The sequence below is a fragment of the Camelina sativa genome, chromosome 16, assembly GCF_030686135.1.
Source record: "Camelina sativa cultivar CO46 ecotype springtype chromosome 16, ASM3068613v1".
Classification (NCBI taxonomy): domain Eukaryota; kingdom Viridiplantae; phylum Streptophyta; class Magnoliopsida; order Brassicales; family Brassicaceae; genus Camelina; species Camelina sativa.
Genome location: NC_141895.1, coordinates 20,740,937 through 20,761,194, shown reverse-complemented (window position 1 = coordinate 20,761,194; position 20,258 = coordinate 20,740,937). Strand labels below are relative to the sequence as shown.

General features: G+C 37.5%; 7 protein-coding genes across 7 annotated transcripts; 4 read left to right on the top strand and 3 right to left on the bottom strand.

Annotated features, from left to right (window-relative positions):
• LOC104750958 (GDSL esterase/lipase 6-like) lies at positions 1-1,600 on the top strand. Its single transcript, XM_010472815.3, has 4 exons — positions 1-326; positions 417-562; positions 638-1,103; positions 1,178-1,600. Exons 1-4 carry the CDS (start codon positions 35-37, stop codon positions 1,405-1,407), a joined length of 1,134 nt encoding a protein of 377 aa, XP_010471117.2. The 5' UTR covers positions 1-34; the 3' UTR covers positions 1,408-1,600.
• Positions 1,464-4,532, bottom strand: LOC104753766 (uncharacterized). The gene is made up of 9 exons (XM_087492052.1): positions 4,103-4,532; positions 3,675-3,853; positions 3,403-3,584; positions 3,017-3,301; positions 2,856-2,914; positions 2,715-2,751; positions 2,555-2,626; positions 2,137-2,458; positions 1,464-2,050 (listed from the first exon to the last, which is right to left on the bottom strand). The coding sequence occupies exons 1-9, from the start codon at positions 4,203-4,205 to the stop codon at positions 1,622-1,624; spliced, it is 1,668 nt and encodes a 555-aa protein (XP_087348178.1). The 5' UTR covers positions 4,206-4,532; the 3' UTR covers positions 1,464-1,621.
• Positions 4,533-8,540: 4,008 nt separating this feature from the next.
• On the bottom strand, positions 8,541-9,957 carry LOC104750956 (putative ribose-5-phosphate isomerase 1). Its single transcript, XM_010472814.3, has one exon. It carries the CDS (start codon positions 9,545-9,547, stop codon positions 8,747-8,749), a length of 801 nt encoding a protein of 266 aa, XP_010471116.1. The 5' UTR covers positions 9,548-9,957; the 3' UTR covers positions 8,541-8,746.
• Positions 9,958-10,138: 181 nt separating this feature from the next.
• LOC104750955 (protein PIN-LIKES 2) lies at positions 10,139-11,670 on the bottom strand. The gene has a single exon (XM_010472813.2). The coding sequence runs from the start codon at positions 11,668-11,670 to the stop codon at positions 10,282-10,284; it is 1,389 nt and encodes a 462-aa protein (XP_010471115.1). The 3' UTR covers positions 10,139-10,281.
• A 399-nt stretch (positions 11,671-12,069) lies between these two features.
• Positions 12,070-14,492, top strand: LOC104750954 (uncharacterized). Its single transcript, XM_010472812.3, has 4 exons — positions 12,070-12,687; positions 12,813-13,162; positions 13,297-13,339; positions 13,789-14,492. Exons 1-4 carry the CDS (start codon positions 12,570-12,572, stop codon positions 14,253-14,255), a joined length of 978 nt encoding a protein of 325 aa, XP_010471114.1. The 5' UTR covers positions 12,070-12,569; the 3' UTR covers positions 14,256-14,492.
• LOC104750952 (beta-glucuronosyltransferase GlcAT14A) lies at positions 14,467-17,056 on the top strand. Its single transcript, XM_010472810.3, has 4 exons — positions 14,467-15,523; positions 15,862-15,937; positions 16,024-16,139; positions 16,243-17,056. Exons 1-4 carry the CDS (start codon positions 15,043-15,045, stop codon positions 16,755-16,757), a joined length of 1,188 nt encoding a protein of 395 aa, XP_010471112.1. The 5' UTR covers positions 14,467-15,042; the 3' UTR covers positions 16,758-17,056.
• A 19-nt stretch (positions 17,057-17,075) lies between these two features.
• Positions 17,076-18,717, top strand: LOC104750953 (pentatricopeptide repeat-containing protein At1g71060, mitochondrial). Its single transcript, XM_010472811.2, has one exon. It carries the CDS (start codon positions 17,076-17,078, stop codon positions 18,597-18,599), a length of 1,524 nt encoding a protein of 507 aa, XP_010471113.1. The 3' UTR covers positions 18,600-18,717.
• Positions 18,718-20,258: the final 1,541 nt, after the last annotated feature.

Below are 20,258 nucleotides of genomic sequence, written 5' to 3'. Positions count from 1 at the left end.
ACCTCAATCTCGATATATATAAATAATAAATATAATGTATATAGTCTCTACAGTTTCATTTGTCACATATCTACTTGTTCGTTGTTCAATGGACTTACTCATCTTCCTCCTCGCTTCCCTCCTCCTAGCCTCTCCGGTGGCTCTGGCCAAGTCTTCTTCCACCGTTCCAGCCATCTTCACCTTCGGTGATTCCATCTTCGACGCCGGAAACAACCATTACATCAAAAACTGCACCGCTCAGGCTGATTTTCCTCCTTACGGTTCTTCCTTCTTCCACCGTCCCACTGGGAGGTTCACCAACGGAAGAACTGTCGCTGACTTCATCTGTAACAAATCATCTCATCCTCTTTTTTGAAGATTTCTTCTTACGCAAGGCACCCTAACTTTTTCTCTTTTTCTTGACTCGTTAATTGCAGCTGAATATGTACGCCTTCCGTTACAGAAACCATTCTTGGAATTGCAGTATCAAATCTTGAACGGAACATCATCAAAATTCCCTTCAAATGGCATTAACTTTGCCAGTGCTGGTAGTGGTCTCTTGTTTGATACCAACAAATTCATGGTAACGATCTCGCTTATACCGAATAAAATGTTTGTGTCTCATATATCACTTGTTAATCACACATATGAAATGTAGGGCGTGACACCGATCCAAATCCAGCTTCAGCAATTTCAGACACTTGTAGAGCAAAACCATATCGATAAATCTATAATCGAAGAATCTCTCTTCTTGTTGGAGACTGGTTCCAACGACATCTTCAATTACTTCCTTCCATTCCAAACTCCTACACTTTCTCCAGACGCCTATGTGAACTCAATGTTAGACCAAGTGAACAAAACGATTGATCAGATCTACAAACTTGGTGCACGCCGTATAGCTCTCTTCTCCTTAGGTCCTGTGGGCTGTGTCCCTGCAAGAGCCATGCTTCCTAATGCACCAACCAATAAATGCTTTGGAAAGATGAATGTTATGGCCAAGATGTATAATACAAGACTTGAAGATATAGTGAACATAATCCCTACTAAGTACCCTGGAGTCATTGCTGTGTTTGGAGCTGTGTATGGTATCACTCACAGATTCCAAACCTTCCCTGCTCGTTACGGTAATCAATTTTACTAATTGAATTCTATCTTTGAAACTTTTCAATCCGAAAGCTAAATCATGGTTTTGTTAAAGGGTTTACGGATATATCAAACGCGTGTTGTGGGAACGGGACACTGGGTGGATTGGTGCAGTGTGGAAGAGAAGGATACAAGATTTGCAATAACCCAGATGAGTTTTTGTTTTGGGATTTTTATCATCCCACAGAGCGCACTTACCATCTCATGTCAAAAGCTTTGTGGAATGGAAACAAAAACCAGATCAGACCGTTTAATCTCATGGCTCTTGCTACCAACACATTTTAAAACCTCTTCTCTGCTTGTAATGGATCATTCATGATGAGTTTGTGTCTGAATCATTCTGAAAACAAAAGCCAGAAAGTGAAACTTCGCTTCACTTCTAGTCTCTTCCTCTTCTTCTAATGTAACATGAAGGCTACAAAATGTTTTTATTGTTCTTTTTCATATCTTTATGAAATACAATATCTGCTTCTATCTACTATAGCTATACCTGTTTATACTATACGCATTCTACAGAAATCTTAGTTTCGTCATCTGAGTGATGATGATGATTACCCAAGCCATTACCAAAGCTACCGTCTTTTATTTGGGGGTGTGGATCCGCAAACACTTCCTCCCTTTGGGGGCGGTTTGCATAGAATATCCATAGCACCAGGCATAGTAACACTCCCACGGAGATCAGTGCGAGTCCTGCGTTCACAATCCTCAGATTACGCTCCAATGGTTTACAGTAATCTGAGGTAATACTCATAAATGTATCCCTAACAAAGTTGCAATCTCGGAAGCTAAGCAACGGAGGCGTGTAATGCTCAAGAGCGTAGCTCTCATTCACAGCTGCTACCAACTGTCCAAAGGTGGAAGGTGTTATTCTCCCCACGGTGGTGCAGATTCCGGATTGTGTAACCTCGCATATGTAACTCTCCCAGACCTGAAAAAAAGAAGTTTATTAAGACATGTCTTAGACCTGGTGGTGTTTTGTTCAAGATATACAAAGATAGATGAGTTTGATAGTACCGATGATGCATTTTCTACCGACAACTCCCAAGGCGAGCACTGGCGATCTTCCATGTTTCCATCAAATGGGATGCACAAAGGAGGCATGGGAGGTCCAGACTGATTGTAATAACGGTCTTGACCTGGAGATGGGTTTGTATTGGCAACGGCATACACAAAAGTGTTTACAACGGTGACGATGCTGTTGATGACAACTTTACTCTGCGCAAGAGTCTGGTTTGTTGTTTGCTCATCAACGCATGGGAGGATGCTGCTGAGAGCTGTTTCTGCGTGTGGATGATCAACCCATTCCTTCATGGCTACACACGTATCTGAAATTGCACTGGACACCAAAAAAATTACATTCAGTTAACTCCACCTGTGAGTCTCTACTTAATAAGGCAAGGGAAAACAAACAATTGAACAGGAAAAAACTTACTTGTTTAAGATCAGAAAGACTCCACAGAGAACAAATGTCACAGCCACCAGTATCCACCCGCTCACCACGAATCTATCATCATATACATCCCCATCAGTCAGGTTTCTATTTATCTTAAACCACTAGAAATCAAAGAAAAATGAGAGTTTAAAGGGCTCACATATGAACAACATGTTGGTGGCGGAGGACAGAGAGCACTGTAATAACGAAAATAACAGATAAAAAGTTAAAGTCAATTTAATGTCACAGAGATTCAAAAGCGAATAACCAAAGAAACATATAAAACATCAACTGGACTTACATAAACCTAGAAAAGAAAGGATGAGCATCACAGTAGCGACCGTGATCAAAGCTGATCGCCTGAATATGTACATAAACAGAGTTAGTATTAACACTGTTTCCCCTGTTAATCTATAAATTAGGACCATTCAGCTCCACAATACACAATACAGGGCAACTTACACAGCATAGAAAACTGTCTCAATCTTAGCAGCATTATCTGTTGTTTTCTCTTCCAGTGTTACTGCTGCAGTGTTCAGATTGACATTCAACTTGTCAATCTCATCCATTACATTCGACGGAATAGAAATCGCTGTAACGTTGATCGTTTTCGCAAGCGACAGATATTGAGTCACATTGTGGAGGATCTCCACAGTGTAGTCTGATTGATTCACTACATACTTAAGAGTATGTATAGCTTCAGTATGAAACTTATCCTGTCCAACAGATAAAAGAATACATCCAACCCTGCCAAAAAAAACAAAAAAAAAAGTTTCCAATCTCAGAAACAAATGACGGAGAACCAACAAAAACGAATGAGGGGGGAAGAGTTGAGTTGAGATAATTACGCTGCAACACAAGTAAACACTATCAACAAAATGAAACAGATTCTTCTTGAATCGAATGAAGATCCTTTGGATTTATCACAAACTCTCCATTTGAAGCAATGATACACAACAAGAAGAGAGCCAAAAGACAAGAGCCAGATAACAGCTAGAATGAAACCAGGAGCACCTGTAAATCCAACAGACTGCAAACAAACAAACAAATAGCCATTACAAAACAGATCATAGAACTGATGATAACAAATTGGAGATGATCATGATCACAAAAGACTTACAGCCCAATAGTGATTATTAGTGATGTTCCAGCCGCCAAGGTAAGGCTTAAAAGCTCTGAGAATGTCAGGCCTCTTGGTTCTATGAGCTGCTAAGACGAGGTAATCAGAGACTACATCATCAGATGATGAAGGTCCTGGTGCTAACGAGATTCCACCTTTCCATCCAAAATTAGGTGAACCTGAAAATTTTGCAGCACGAAAACAAAATCACATCATTCAGTATATACTCATTCACAATTTCAGTATACGAAGCGACTAATTTCGGATTTTAGCGGATCGTTTAACAAACAGAAGAAGCATTCACATATTGTTAATTCTGGAACCGAGAGAATATACTACAAATCCCAGAAACTTCGAAAAAAAAAAAAAAAAAAATTCGCATCAGCGTGCAACAAACAAAATCGAGAGAGGAGGAGAAGGAGAGAAACCTAATATGAGTTTGAGAGGATCCTGTGACTGTGAGGAAGATGAATCAACGGAACCGACAGAAACAAAAACGACGACGGAAAGGATAATAAAGAAGTTCATCATCTTCTTCTTCTTTCCTTAGTCACTGGTGGATGAAAACGCCGGGGGATGGAAACGAGTTCGTTCGAGGCATGAGAGAGAGATATAGCGAAATCAGATCGGAGAAGCCGCCATTGTTGAAGAAGAAGCTCTGAGAACGCGGGTGCGGAGATGAGATTTATCTTTATCACCCGCGCTTACGCTGTGTGTCTCTCTCTCTCTCACGCTTTGAGCTAAGAAAGAGAAAAAGAAGAAGAGTGCTTTATTAGGCACCTTTACTCTCTCTTTTGTCCTTTACCACTTTTCTTGTTTTCACACTTTAATTAACTTTATTTATACGCTTTTTCACACGCACTCCTTTGTTTTTGATAGTCAAGATTTTATGGATTTTTTTCCTAGTTGTTGTATAACAAACTATGGCTAGATTAGGATTTGTTTCGGTACTAATTTGGTAGCATATTTTGGGTTTGTTTATATGATAAGGAGAAATCAGATTTTGTATCTTACTAATAAAAATTAAATAATGATAATTAAGAAGATTTTGTTTTTTTTTTTTTTTTTTAGCAACAATTAATGATGATTTCGTTCTTATTCTGTTAATGGCATGGGTTGTTTCAGGAATTAAATTTTTGGTGACATGACTCGATGGATCTAAATCTTATGTTAACGTAACGTGAGTTGTGGCGTCCCCCTCCTTCAGTCTCCGTGTCTTTAGTGGCTGTTTGTTCTGTAGCCACGTGTGGACCTTTAATCGTGACGGTTCATTGATTGGATTTTGACCATTATTGTATTCTCATGTGTTTTGTTTTTTTGCTCTCTCTTTAGCGTTTTTTTGTTTTTTGGGTTAGAAATTGTATTAATTTCATAATCATGCATTGTTTTGTGACCACACAATTCATCTGAAGTACCTAATTTTATGTAAAACTTGATTAAATTGGGTTTAGTACACGTTATATAAATCACATGGATTGTGTTCTATGTCACATCTAACATGAGTATTTTGGTATTTTAGGTTGTCTTCAAAAGTTACGTTACGTAACTGAGAATGTTCATACATGATTTGTTTCCAAGACATTTTTACACGAAAAAAGTCATTGTTGGTGTTTGTATATTGTTAAATAATTAATAGTATTTGCTTTTGGACGTTGGCTTTTAAGACTTTGAATTTTACTAGGATAACTTGCGGTTAGGGGTATGGGATCTCAAGACTTTTTTAGACTCTTCCTTAGTGACGGCAATATATTTTCAAGACAGTGACGGAAATCAAACCTTTTTTATTACTATTATTTTCTTTCCTTTTGACGTCGGCAATTAAACAATTAAAATGTTCACTCTAATAATGCCTTTGTTTTCTTATGAAACTATTTTTGGATATTTTAAAACTATCAAAGAGCTATATAACAAAAAAGCTGATAACAATTTTTGTACCTAAAGCACTATGGGTGGGGTTTGGTATTTGACATACGTCTCTACTTTATATTTTAATCAAAAAAAACAAAACAAGTGTATATCTTATATGAAAAGTTATAATTTTCTAACATTAAACTAAGATCCTGAACTCTAATTTTGTTTAATTTTCAATTCATTATTGGTTTGGTTGTGATTCATATTAACATGCCATTTGAGTGGGTTATTTGGTAGAGTCAATATGGTTCAAATGCGTGAGGAAAGCATGTGAGAGTTTCATGTGAGCCAAATTGTATGAATTATTTCTTTATTAGGGAATGCAACTTTCTTGCTTTGTGACAAAATAAACCCATGACGTGGTATTTATTCTTCCATTTGATATTTGAAAAGGGCCTAATATATTTCTCATGATATCTTGTCTATCTAAACTCAAAACTTGAGTCAAGTCACTTGACTAGTCGAATAAACGGCAAGATTACGATAATTTGTTAATATATTGTTTTCTTTACGTATGAACTGGTTTTCTTACAACTTTAAGTATATATGCTATAGTGAAATTAATATCCGAAACTTAACACACAAAAAAAAGCTCTTGAGCAAAATATGCCCTTCTTGACGAGATCTAGCTGCCGACATTGTTGTCAAATTGTATTCGATGCAACTTGTAAGTGATTTTATCATTGAATACCCGTTAGTCTTATGAAGGAAGGCCCATTATATAACTAGCCACTTTTGTTTGTAGTTCTTTTTGTTGTTGTTGGGTGGCTTTTTCTCATCCCATACTTTTATCTGATTTTCATATGTGTTTTTTTTTGGTTTTTTAAAAACAACCAAACAAAACAAAATTTTATATCTATTTTTTTTTATCGAAATTACTATTGTACGTCAATTAAACCTGATAATATGATTTCTAACCCGGATTTTACTAAGATATTGTTTTCACTATTTTGCGATTAGGATGACTCGATAACAATATTATACTAGGTACGGATCGCACTTATATGCGTGATTGATTTAAAAAACTGTGCTTACTATAAGGTTTGTACTTTGTAATATATTATGTACACGTAAAGTTATATTTATAGATATAATTATTTGTTAAATCATTTACAGTTCAAATTTAAATTAGTTTGGTTTGATTCTGTGATTTTTTTTAAATAATTAAGGTTTTAGCATAATATTAAGATTCACAAAACAACATACCCGAATCTAACGTTTACTGAATTAGTGATTAATCAGAATTATATAAAACTTGTAAATTATGAAACGGATAAAAACCATTAAGAAGATAAAAACTTCTCGAAACGGATGACTTAAATTCTTAAGCGGATTAAACCTGTCTCGGTAGCCATACTCCATAAGAGATATAATATTTTTTTATCAACAAAAACACGTCTCTCGAAATTTTTAAGAAATAATATTGAAATTAAGGAATCTTTAATATATGTTGGTTTTATATATCAGAAATTTTCTATATGGAAAACAAAAAAATTAGGATTTGCATAAGTTTAAATATTTTATAGTTTAAGATAAATTTAAGATGCCATCAGATTGTTTTCTAAAGATTTTCCAATATTTATTATTCAAAATTAATTTCAATTTTTTGTGTCAAAAAATTTTAAGCAATAAGAAATAATATTATTTATATTTTTGAAAATATGATTTAAATATATATTTTTTACATCTCATGTTATAATTTTTTCATTATATTATAATATATAGGTTTTGAAAATAATTTCGAAAACATGCAGGGGATAATATTTATTAATATTTAAATAATATTTACTAATTTTAGAATTTATAGGAACAAAATCTTATGTATATAAGTAAATTGAATAGCAATGACAATTTTATGTAATATTATAGAATATTAAGGGCAAGTAATAAATTGGACACAAAGCTCTCTGGCGACGACACATCAGCTTTTCCTCAAGAATGCTTATGTTTTAATATATATGGGATAGTGTTTAAAGCTCTGTGAGTGCGACACGTTAGCATTTTGTGTGAGAATGCTTCTCTTTTAATATATAAGAGATTAGTTAGGACTTGGGAGAACTGGAACTTAAGATATGGATACTTTTACAAATTGACACAAACTCAAACATTTTGGGCCAGACCGCCAGGGTCGGTAAATATTAAAACTTTCGGGACATTATACAAATACATCAAATGCAGGGGAGTTCTAGAAAATAGTTATACACTATAACCTCCATAAATTAATACTTACTATAAATTAATATTTTTATTCGGTCCCGAACTGGACCGGTATAAAAACGACAAAATTCGATAAAATAATAAGATAATATTTTTTTTGAAATATTTATAAAAATATAGTCTCGTAAATATCATAAATTAATAATAATATATTTTTTTAGTGAAATATGATTCTATTGTTGTTTGCCTATTCTTGAAATTTCATTCTTATCGGAGCTCAAAAATTATAGAGCGTCTAAGACGCGATAGTTTCTTTACGTTTAATTGTTTCTAAAAATATTGCAATATATTTTTGGATTTCATCATGAAAGATAGTAACAACAACTTATTCTAAACTCTGAACTTCTAAATATTTATCATTTTCACTTGGATAATATAGTAAACTATTAACATATAAATTACGATAGCCGAAATTATATATTAAAGAAATTCTATAAAAATATGAATTATAAATCTTATTTTAAGAAAAGTATTTAAAATTATGAAAATATAAAAATCTCTTCATAAATTAATAATTAATAATTTATTAATAAATGGAAATTCTATAATTTAATAAACTTTTGTGGTACTGACTTATTAATTTTTTTTTTTGGCAAAGGTACTGACTTATTAATTTATTGAGGTTTTATTGTACTTCTAGTATCAAAAGTATGGGGTCATTTTGTATAGAGAAGAAGTTCTGGGACACTATTTATAAAATCGTAACATCTTCTAGCTCTTTCTGTAGAATGAAAAAAGTTCCGAGACAATTTTGTAAATATTATAAGGTCCGGGGCAACGTTTGTTGTAAACACTTAACAGTACACAAAAGGTCAAAGTTCTACAAAAAAAATAAGTCAAAGTTCTAAGCCAATAGAAAAAAAGGGTTTACCGTTTACAGAACCAAAGAGAGAATCAAAAAACCAAAATCAAACCATAAACCCTAATTTTCGAAAATGACCCTTTTACCCAAACCTATCCTTGACGGTAACACCGAATTTTCCGGCGACGATCAACGTAGTCGCCATCCCCAGAAACATCCCATGCTCCACTACTCCGGGAAACCTCAGTATCTCCTTACTCGCCGCCTCTAAATCTCCGATATCTCTCTCCAGATACAAATCCACCACGTAATTCCCATTATCCGTCACAGCCGGCGCCGCATCTCCGCCGTTAGATCCCATCTTCATCCTAAGCTTCGCTTTACATCCCGCTCCCTTAAAAAGCTCCTCGAGTTTCCCCCTTGTGAAATCGCAGCAAAACGGAACAACCTCCACCGGTACGGCGAGTCCGCTTCCTCCGATGTACTTGACGAGCTTCGATTCGTCGACAATCACAACGAACTTTTTAGACGCTCCTTCAATCATCTTCTCCCTAAGCAACGATCCGCCGCGTCCTTTCACCAGATTCAGAGCAGGATCGACTTCGTCGGCGCCATCAATCGATAGATCTACGACTGGGTGCGAATCTAGATCGGATAATGGAATCCCCAGCGACACCGCCTGCTGGTGAGTTGTGGTTGAAGTAGGGATTCCGATTATATCCTTGAGTTTTCCTTCCCGGAGAAGTTCGCTGATACGAGCCACGGCGTATTTAGCGGTTGAGCCAGTCCCGAGACCGATGACCATTCCAGATTCGACGAATTCGACGGCCTTGTATCCGGCGATTCTCTTGAGTTCTTCTTGCGTGAGGTTTGAGAGCGGCGGCGAGTCGACGATGGCGGGTTCTTCGGTGGTCGTGACATTGGGATCGAACGCAGAACCCATTTTGTACACTACTTTGTTTGTGTGATTCGAATGCACAAATCTGTGAGACTCTTAAAAAGAAGAATCGTATTCGTATTTGACGGTTCTTATTAGACAAATAGTAAAAACATTTTAAATAGGTTAAGTCTAAATTTATAGATATCATAATAAGTATTTGAATTTGATTTTTACACATGTTAAATTAGCTATAAATTTAGACTAACCTATTTAAAATAATATCTTAAGGTAATTATGTTGCAAATCACATATTGTAATCGGATCTTGGTAAAATAATTGTACTAGTATGAGATTCACATTCCAAGAAAATAACACGTTTTTTTTTCGATGAGGTGCACGAATATTCCAATCCCACCATGAGCATCTCTCTCGACAGCAGCCTTTCCCCACCATTGGATATGAATATGATGACGGTCCGTATCTTTTGATTTCTTTTGTTCTTACATTTGTAGTATACTATTAACAAATGTCACTGTTCCGTGTATGCATATCTCATCTAATAGACTAAAACCATGTGAATACGATGATGCTCTAATTTAAAGATGATGATTTACGCCAGGAATTAAGATCATGCAAGTGCACGGTTCATGCCAATTTTGGTACAAAACCTTCTTAAACATTGAATTTATCAGACCATCATCAAAAAGAGTTTATTATTCACCAGCACGCAATGTATATGATAACACCACATTCTTTTACAAACAGGGTTGAATTCTTCTGTTTTTTTATACTTTGATTTATGGCATACCTTGGATAGTGTTATCAACGGTGAGTTTGAAGAAGATGACAATATAGAACGTAAGAGACAACAGAGCAAAGATGTGCTGCCAAAATAGAAGCGCCGAGGCCTCTGTCACCGCGTAACCCCTTAGACTCGCGATGGCTCCAAGTAAAATGGCACTCGGAGTCGAATACTGCAAAAGAAGCACAAACTTGAACATTGGATCTGCTGCGGAAATGAGACCAAGTTTATCAGCTGACATTACAACCCCTATTCCCACTATAGGAAGCACCAGGAGTCTTGCAACACTTATCCCTATCGTAGTACGTAACCCAAGAGTTGATTCTTTTGGTCCTTCAGAGAGCATACCACCAAGGACAAGCATCACAGATGGAACCATCGCGCTCGCCATTATATTCAAACTATCTGTGATGAAAGAAAGCGGAGCATCGTACCCAAAGACAACACTCTTCAGCTGAGGCACTGATCCGATAATGATAGCTAATAGGGATGCGATGGTTGGAGGTTGGAGTATGTGTTTCACTGGAGTCTGTTCAGCCACGACTCTTATTCTCCTCATTACTCTCGGCTCAGCCAAACACTGAAGAGACCTCGGGCTGGGACTCTCTCCTCCCGTTTCTCCCCCGAGATTAATTTCAGGCAAAGAAGCTTGGGAGACACTAGATATGCTGTTGAACACCCTGGCAATGAAAGGGGTCTTACAGTGTTCTGTCTCGTTGTCCTCAATCCCTGGCCATTCAGCTTCCACTAGAAGAGGCCTACTAACATCATGATTCTCGACATTGATCTCCTCTATCTCAACCCCTTCTTCATCAACAACCTCATAATACTCCAAAGGCGGTTCCATCATGTGATACACAACAGTATACACAAGTATCACAGCAACCCATTGCGCAAACGATACATATGAAACCCCTCTCGAGTGGCAACTTGGTCCAAAAGGGTTGCTCTTTGTGTGACAGACAGAGCTAACGATAGCTAACAAGAGATTCCCAGTATTTCCAAAAGCAGTCATAACAATCGTAAATCTAGTGAACTCTGGAGGAGGTCGACATATGAGGACAACCAAGTATCCTATGAAAGACCCTATGACCGCACTAAGTAACACATTGACCGGTATAAACCACCAACGAACAATGTTATTCAAGGTAATGCTTTCCCCAAGCTCAGTAAAGATCAAACAAGGCAAGAACAATGCAAACACAAGCTTGCTCAATAGCCTAAACGTGGCTCTAGGGACTAATTGAGTCTTGGGATGAGCAAGAAGCAGACCTATTACGGTTAAACAGATAAGCTTCATCAAAGGCACAATACCACTGAGAATATCCATAGTCCTAGTATTAACATTTCCCCCCGATGATAATTCACTGGAGAAACCTGACATCTTGATCTCACTCTGAAGTCAACGATTGAAAAAAAAACCAAAGAAGATGACCAAACTTGGGATTAAACTAAAACCCAAGAGGATGTTGAGATACAGTAGTGACGATTTTGAATCAGGACCTAAAAATTTGATTAGTCCACAATCAAGATTCAAGAAGATGTTTGGGAAGGGTTAAAATCATACGACAGAACTCAGAAGTACACCTGGAGCTTCTTCACATGGAACATGTCACTGAGGAAAACGACAAGATTGCTAGAACAGATAGATGCACCATATGATTGCAATAATTTTGATTCTTGAAGTTTCTTCTTGTCTTCTTGATTTGGATATTTTCTTTTCTTTAATCACATCGGAAGAAGAGAGAAGAAGATAAACCTCTGTGTCGAAGATGAGTCATTATTGGGCTAGCGACAACACAAGACAAAAAAACGAAGCCCAATACTAGACCCATTAACCTCCATTGCTATTTGATAATCGGTTATCTCCGGTTGAATGTTTAAAACCGGACCGTATGATCGTACCGCGGTACTTTAAACACGGAAGAAAAGGGAACGCTTGGCTTGAGTAAAACACTTAACTCACGTGGGGAATAAAATAGCTGCCACAAACCAAACAGATCCACGTGGAACCCTATAGCAGAGATACTACTGACACGCGTTCGTATATAAGTGGTTAAGAAGAATAAAAAGCATATACCGGCGGGTATCGGATCCAAAATTTTCTGATCCCCGGATTCGAAACTTCTCTTGCCCTAAAAATCAGCAAAAACCCTACGTGAGCAGCAGCAGCAGCGAGACGACACTTCTGGCTGGGTCCTCCGCAATCGAGTTGATTTTTCGATCTTGATGATGATGGATTCGCCTTGATCAAAATCGTTGATCGATTCTGTCCTCCAAAAGATGTCGAATCACTCCAGTGATGAGCCTAGTACCGCTCCAAAGACAGATCAATGGTATGATCTTGTCTTGGGTTCCTCTGCCAAAGATGATTCTTCCCATAAGTTTTGCACTTTGCGATGTGAGTTTCCCCAATTTTGTGATTTTCGTATATTTTGGGTTGATTCGACCAAATTGGAACACTTTTATATCAGATGATTCAAATAGTTCAGGTAAGTAAGATTTGATCTTTATTTGTAATTGCAGATGAATTCAAACCTGCTTCTATTGACAAGAACAGGTCAGGGACTTTGCACAAGAAGAAAGATAACAGAGTTTCAGTTGAGTTTCAGAATAATCAACCTGGTAGACCCAAGGTGACGTTTGAAGGTAGCAGTGAGGATTACAAAGAAAACGATGCGGTTTTGTTTTTTGATGGGGAGAAGTTTCGTTTGGAGAGAATGCATCGGGCTGTCAAGCAGCTGCGGCATGTCAGGACACCTGGCGAATCTGCTGCGGCTTCTCAGGCTGCAGCGTTTGTCGAGCATCGGTTATCTCCTGTTGGTCGTGCTGCTAGATCTCCGCAAGTGAATAGAAGTTTGCGTCCTGATGTAGCTGTGAGTTCCCAAATGCCTTTGTACTTGTCTTTGATCCTATTTGATTGTGTTCAAGTTATGGATTTATTGAAGGCTTGGTGGTATAAAATGTTGCTACTACTGGCTTTAGTTTTCATTTTCTGCAATTTCTGCAGGTTGAGGTGGAAAGAATCGAAATTGGGAAGTCAGAGAACTCAGGTTAGAACTTTGTTGCAGGAATATTCTCATATGATTTAGCATCTCTAGTCCCTTCTTGTTGCTAGATATTTTTTTCGTAGATCGGATCACAGGAATCTAGGATACACTGCATAAATTGAACAAAACTTGTCTTGAAACAAGACAAACTTGGTCTCTTTCTCAACCAGCCACAGTTAGGCACAGATGGTTGGTTGAGTTAGGTTGCTAGTAAGAAACTAAAGTGCCTTCCAGAACAGTAGTGCCTTACAAAGTAATTTTTATTAATCGTCATTGCCGCTATGACTGCTTGGTTCTGTATAGGTTCAATATAATCAATGGAGTCTAGGCAGGAATATTAGAATCTTGAGTCAAGTTTAATATTAACAGTAACTGCTATATCTGGTGTTTGCATGTTTTACTATAAGAATTATTGTAGCAGCTTTAACATCTAACACAAAAAGTGGTTGCAGTTGAACCTGCTGTAGCTGGAAACGTAACTGCTATCTCTCCAGTTGAGGACAAGAACGATGATGGAGACGAGCATCACGGGATTGATATGGTTGAAATATTCGGCTCATTCACACCAGAGAACGAGAACGTAGAGAAAGAGAATGCTGATGGTGGAGAATATGTGGAAAACTTAAACAAGCAGCTTAGCATCACGGAAGAAGAGATTGCAGATGTGGATGACGATAGCGGAGGTGAAGGAGAAAAGGGTCTTAACGCAGCAGAAGCACTAAGAGCACAAGTGAACCAGGAACAAAAGGGTCAAACCTCAAGCTCAAGCAGTAGCAGTGGAAGCAGCAGCGGAAGTGACAGCGATGGTCGTAGCAAAAGTGTAAGCAGCGGAAGCGGCAGTGGCGGCCAGAGTAGCAGCGGAAGCAGTAGCCGTGGAAGTGGAGGTAGTGACGATGATGATGAAGTCAACTCCGTGTAACAAAAAACAACAACAGCTCCAAACTTTGGTATCAGACAATATTTCCATATTTAAGACTTACTGCCTCAATAATTTTGGTTTGAAAGATCCAAAACGGTAAAAAATTTCTGAAGTAGCAAAATATAAATCATAGATATGGTCCAGTTACTATTTCAGGCAGAATCTTGTGTAGTTGTATTAAGGTTGTCCTTGTCTACACTGTCCAGTCTTTAATTAAAAATTAATTAGTAAAGTAAATCTCTATCCTCGACTGATTAACCACTCTAACACACCTCTCGTACCCTTTATTATCACTCTCTTTACCAACCGCGTGAAGAGCACGCTTCACATCTTCATCAAGGAGCGTGGAAGAGACGCGCTAAACGTTCGAGTGGTGTAAGAGAGATGGCAATTACTGTTAACAATGGAGTTTATTTCCCAACCGACTTGTTGTGTTGAGTCGGAAGATCGAAATTTGTACCTGAGAAAGAATCATTGTCTTCTTCAGAGCCTCCAAAGTCCAAATCTTTTTTTTTTTGTTACGTCTCTCAAACCCTAACCTTTTATTCTCACTCTCTCTCTCTTCCCTCTCTGATTCTTGAGATCTCGTTAAGTCTGATCCCAATCTATGTTCGATCTCACTCTTCCCGAGATCTCATCTTCCTTATTATAAAAGATCCATATATGAGCTGTAAACTCCACAGATTTGATCTGTGAATCGGTATATATGCTCAATCGGAGCCAGATTTGAAGGTGTGATTAAAGAGGAAGAAGGGAACTTTAAAAAAAAAAGCAAACAAAACAAACAATGGGAGCTGAAAAGAAATGGCTTTTCACTCTCTTCTCTGTAGTGTTCCTATCAGTGTTCCTTCTCTTACTCTACTCAATCTCTGCTTTCACTTCTAAACCATTCCCTTCTTCAATCCGTCACGGACCTCATTACCCACCTGCTTTTGCTTATTACATAACCGGTGGTCGTGGTGATAATGACCGGATCTTTAGGTTATTGCTCGCGGTTTATCATCCAAGGAACCGGTACCTTCTCCACCTCGGTGCTGAAGCTACCGATGCTGAGAGGCTAGCTCTTCTCTCTGATTTGAAATCTGTGCCTGCTGTGAATGCTTTTGGGAATGTTGATGTTTTGGGGAAAGTTGATCGTTTGTCTGATAATGGTGCTTCTAAGACTGCTGCTACTCTTCACGCTGTTTCTATTCTTCTTAAGCTTGATCGTACTTGGAATTGGTTTATTGAGCTTAGTGCCTTGGATTATCCTCTCATTACTCAAGATGGTATGTTAAAATAATTTTGTTTCTTTCTATTTATATCTAAAAGTTGACAATTTGCTTTAATTGGAGTAGGAGTCTTGGGTTTGTCTGTGATTCATTTGCGCTCTAGATCTTTGTTTTTACCAATCTTTGAGCTTGTTATGTTTGGTCTCTGGTGGCGTATTACAGTGTTCATGATCTATTTTATATTTTTCTGGAAATAAAGTGGAAATGTAATCACTTTCATTGATGATACTGATCCCTTTATGGCAAAATTTATCTGCTTTAGAACTTTATTGCTCCACTGCTTCTGTTTTTGTCTTCATCTGACCTGGATTTCTAACATTTTTTTCCTCTCTCAGACTTGTCTCATGTGTTTGCCTCCGTGAATAGAAGCCTCAATTTCATTGATCACACTAGTGACCTTGCTTGGAAAGAGTAAGTAAAGCCAGTCTCTATTTTATTAATTCGTTTTACTTGTATGTGTGTGGGGATGAAAATGATGATGATGGATCTTTCTGTAGATCACAGAGGATCAAGCCTATTGTTGTTGATCCAGCACTTTACTTAGCTAGAAGAACTCAGCTCTTCACAGCTACTGAGAAACGACCAACACCAGATGCATTCAAAGTCTTTACAGGCAAATAGCTAATAATAATACTAGTTATGGCTAAGTTCCTTGTATGTATACAGTTTCATTCTAAACCAAATTATGTTTGCTGGTTTGTGATATCACACTGCAGGCTCTCCTTGGATTGTACTAAGCAGATCTTTCCTAGAATACTGCATCTTCGGTTGGGACAATTTACCAAGAACCCTCCTCATGTATTTTAACAACGTCATTCTCTCAGAAGAATGCTACTTCCACACGGTGATCTGCAACGCGCCAGAGTTCAGTAACACGACAGTCAACGGGGACTTACGGTACATGATATGGGACAGTCCACCAAAAATGGAACCACATTTCCTCAGCGTCTCTGATTTCGATCAAATGGCTCAAAGCGGAGCGGCTTTCGCCCGGCAGTTCAAGAAAGACGATCCAGTACTCGACATGGTCGATAGAGAGATACTAAAACGCGGACGTTACCGAGTCACACCCGGCGCTTGGTGCTCGAGCCACAGTAGCTGGTGGACAGATCCTTGCTCGGAATGGGATGAAGTCAACATAGTCAAATCTGGACCTCAAGCTAAGAAGCTAGACGAAACAATAACGAATTTTCTTGATGATTTGAATTCACAATCCAACCAATGCAAGTGAAGTGAAAAGAATGGGGTTTTGGACTTTTTGGAGTCATTATACGACACACGACACGAGAGATTACATTGTTTTCAGTCTCTGTAAGGTTTAATTCTTTGGGCAACAACAAGATCACAGTGGCTACTGTATCTATACGAGGAGAAGAGATTAAAGGAGAGATCTTTTTCTCTTTTCCCAGATTTTGTAATTCCTTTGTTAAAGCCACTTAGAGAGAACTTTTGTTTATGTTCCTCTGTTGTATCTTTACATTGATGGTACTCGACCAAATTCGATTATTTCTTTAGGGTTTTAAGTAAAAATCTAAACTCTTTCCCCCAAATGGTCTTCTCTCGACTCTTCCACTTCGCCGGAGTGAATCTCTCTCGCCGTGTCTACTTCTTAAGAATCTCTTCTTCTTCCTCACCGAGCTTGAGTCTCGCATCGATTCATAAAGCTTCAAACTTGACGCTTTACGGATCAATTCACGCTTCTTCTGTTGAAACCCCTGATGATGTTTCACAAGACGCCGATAAAATCTGCAAGACTCTCACCAAATTCTCAGATTCAAGCGTTGAAGTTTTACTGAACGAAGCTTCTGTTAAGCTTTCGCCTGCTCTGATCGAAGAAGTGCTGAAGAAGCTGAGCAACGCTGGGGTATTAGCTTTGTCTGTATTCAAATGGGCAGAGAATCAAAAGGGTTTCAAGCACACTACTTCGAGCTACAACGCATTGATCGAATCATTAGGTAAGATCAAGCAATTCAAACTAATTTGGTCTTTAGTAGACGATATGAAACAGAGGAAGCTTCTGAGCAAAGACACGTTTGCGCTAATCTCTAGACGTTACGCTAGAGCTAGGAAGGTTAAAGAAGCTATAAATGCGTTTCATAAGATGGAAGAGTATGGGTTTAAGATGGAATCAAGTGATTTCAATCGAATGCTTGATACTTTGAGCAAATCTAGAAACGTTGGGGATGCACAGAAGGTGTTCGATAAAATTAAAAAGAAAAGGTTTGAGCCTGATATTAAGTCGTATACTATTTTACTTGAAGGTTGGGGTCAGGAGTTGAATCTTTTGAGGGTTAACGAGGTTTATGGGGAGATGAGAGATGAAGGTTTTGAACCTGATGTTGTTACTTACGGTATCATTATCAATGCGCATTGCAAGGCAAAGAAGTATGATGAAGCTGTTAGGTTTTTCAATGAGATGGAACAGAGGAATTGTAAGCCAAGTCCTCACATTTTTTGCAGTCTGATCAATGGACTTGGCTCTGAGAGGAAGTTGAATGATGCTCTTGAGTTTTTCGAGAGATCAAAGAGTTCAGGGTTTCCTCTTGAAGCTCCTACTTATAATGCACTAGTTGGAGCTTATTGTTGGTCACAGCGAATGGAAGATGCATTCAAAACCGTGGAAGAGATGAGGTTGAAAGGGATTGGTCCAAATGCTCGAACTTATGATATAATTCTTCATCATTTGACTCGAAAGCAGCGGACCAAAGAAGCCTATGAAGTTTACAAGAAGATGAGTTGTGAACCGACTGTGAGTACTTATGAGATCATGGTGAGGATGTTCTGCAACGAAGAGAGATTGGATATGGCGATTAAAATCTGGGATGAGATGAAAGGAAAAGGTGTTCTTCCTGGAATGCATATGTTCTCGAGTTTGATCACAGCTATGTGCCATGAGAACAAGTTAGATGAAGCTTGTGAGTATTTCAATGAGATGTTGGGTATGGGTATCAGGCCACCGGGACAAATGTTTAGCCGTCTTAAACAAACGCTTCTGGATGAAGGCCGTAAAGATAAAGTTGTGGATTTGGCTGTGAAGATGGATAGGCTGAGGAAAACACAACTCGTTGGCTGAAACGGGTTAATTGGCTAGGTTTCTCTTCTTACTTATCTCTTGTACTGCATTTTGTTTTAGCTTTGGACTATTGAATTGTTATGATCTATGAGATTTATCCAAAATTTCAGCGACCTAAGCAGTTAGAGATTGTTTCTCCTAGAGCAAAAGTACACGGACACAGTTGTAGGAACCGTGATCAGGTGATTGTTTGTTGTTCAACATGGTCATAAACTGTCTTTACTATATATCTCTATTATGTAGCTTCGTTACAATGGTTTCTGCACCAAGTTAGTTTGTCAACGTTGGTGTAGCACGAGTGACATGTCAATAGAGCATACGTTTGTTAAATCTCGATCAAATTTAACAAGAGTATTCATCTGTACATGATGTAGTCACCATATTGAAACACTACCAGAAGATGAGATGTTTTGGTGTATGAATTAAGTTCTGACAAATGACGACAAGTCTATGTTATTAAACTAACAAGAATGGTCAAAGTAGTTGATTGGGCTATATGATTTTTTTTTCTGTTCACAAACAGTTAATGATAGTAAAAACAGTTATTATTATTATTGTTATATTGTAAATGGAGGATGTGGACATGCATATACTTTTGATCAATGCTTATGTAATTTCCTTGATTAGTAACCTTTAATTCAAAAGTGAAGATATGATAAGTGCTACTGCGTGCTATATAACAGCTAACGATTTATTAATCTTGAGATTTTATATGTCAATGACTTTCAATGCAACCCTCTTATGGACTTAACTTTATATCCGTAATTAACCCCTCTTTAGCTAAATTATAATGGTAAACCAAACCATTTACGTTAGCTCAGTACATTTAAATTTGTAATATACTGTTTGGAATTATATATAAAAAAGTATATCTCACCTGGAAATTAAACCAAAAAAAGCTATATGAGTAGCTTAGAAGAGAAATTTAGAAAAGTATATAACTTTGTAAGAGGGGAAAAAAAAAAGAGGTCTAAGAATATGATAATTGGGGTGTAAGAGAAGAAAATGCCAACGAAGTTTATAGGGTGGAAAGTATAAAGACAAAAAAAAAATATTAAGACAAATAATCAAAAAAAGATGTGGAGGGGCTTATGACTTTAGTATTTCAAACTACATATAGACTTCATAAATAGCATGATTGAGTTGTCTACTTCGTAAAATCGGACCCCCACACACCCTATATTTTTCTCATCGAATCATTGCCCCTTTATATTGCTACATTCCTTTCTATTTTTTCCGAAATTACTATTTCCTTTCACTATTTCTTACCTAAAATCATAATAATTGAATGTGTGATTGTGTAGTTTATCTATAAAACCCTATTACTATCATTCATCCGGTCGTGTACCTATCCACAAACTCCAAAGTAACAAAAGAGTTAACTAATTAGAAAGGCTCGTGTCGCTTTCACTTTTCAATACACGAGTACACTTATGAATTATGCCATACACTATATATATATATATACAGACCGACATCATATAGCTATCTATAGGCATACAAAATTAATAATCATAAACTAAGTTGTGGGATCTATTAGACCCTTATTTTAAACACAAAACCACAAGAAAGGCTTAGATGGTAAAAGAAGTATCGACACAACCATAATTGCCATTACCAACGCATTAACTTTGACGCATGTGAATTGTGAGGTGAATC

What these genes read in the sequence shown, in the direction of transcription:
- LOC104750956 (XM_010472814.3), bottom strand. Translation starts at nt 9,547, where the DNA reads ATGGGTTCTGCGTTCGATCCCAATGTCACGACCACCGAAGAACCCGCC.
- LOC104750953 (XM_010472811.2), top strand. Translation starts at nt 17,076, where the DNA reads ATGGTCTTCTCTCGACTCTTCCACTTCGCCGGAGTGAATCTCTCTCGC.
- LOC104750952 (XM_010472810.3), top strand. Translation starts at nt 15,043, where the DNA reads ATGGGAGCTGAAAAGAAATGGCTTTTCACTCTCTTCTCTGTAGTGTTC. An exon ending in TCCTCTCATTACTCAAGATG is followed by an intron (nt 15,524 to 15,861) that starts GTATGTTAAAAT and finishes TTCCTCTCTCAG; the next exon opens with ACTTGTCTCATGTGTTTGCC. An exon ending in TGCATTCAAAGTCTTTACAG is followed by an intron (nt 16,140 to 16,242) that starts GCAAATAGCTAA and finishes ATCACACTGCAG; the next exon opens with GCTCTCCTTGGATTGTACTA.
- LOC104750958 (XM_010472815.3), top strand. Translation starts at nt 35, where the DNA reads ATGTATATAGTCTCTACAGTTTCATTTGTCACATATCTACTTGTTCGT. An exon ending in AACTGTCGCTGACTTCATCT is followed by an intron (nt 327 to 416) that starts GTAACAAATCAT and finishes CGTTAATTGCAG; the next exon opens with CTGAATATGTACGCCTTCCG. An exon ending in AACCTTCCCTGCTCGTTACG is followed by an intron (nt 1,104 to 1,177) that starts GTAATCAATTTT and finishes GTTTTGTTAAAG; the next exon opens with GGTTTACGGATATATCAAAC.
- LOC104750954 (XM_010472812.3), top strand. Translation starts at nt 12,570, where the DNA reads ATGTCGAATCACTCCAGTGATGAGCCTAGTACCGCTCCAAAGACAGAT. An exon ending in TAAGTTTTGCACTTTGCGAT is followed by an intron (nt 12,688 to 12,812) that starts GTGAGTTTCCCC and finishes TTGTAATTGCAG; the next exon opens with ATGAATTCAAACCTGCTTCT. An exon ending in TGGGAAGTCAGAGAACTCAG is followed by an intron (nt 13,340 to 13,788) that starts GTTAGAACTTTG and finishes AAGTGGTTGCAG; the next exon opens with TTGAACCTGCTGTAGCTGGA.
- LOC104750955 (XM_010472813.2), bottom strand. Translation starts at nt 11,670, where the DNA reads ATGTCAGGTTTCTCCAGTGAATTATCATCGGGGGGAAATGTTAATACT.
- LOC104753766 (XM_087492052.1), bottom strand. Translation starts at nt 4,205, where the DNA reads ATGATGAACTTCTTTATTATCCTTTCCGTCGTCGTTTTTGTTTCTGTC. An exon ending in CACCAACATGTTGTTCATAT is followed by an intron (nt 2,627 to 2,714) that starts GTGAGCCCTTTA and finishes ATATGATGATAG; the next exon opens with ATTCGTGGTGAGCGGGTGGA. An exon ending in CGGTAGAAAATGCATCATCG is followed by an intron (nt 2,051 to 2,136) that starts GTACTATCAAAC and finishes TCTTTTTTTCAG; the next exon opens with GTCTGGGAGAGTTACATATG.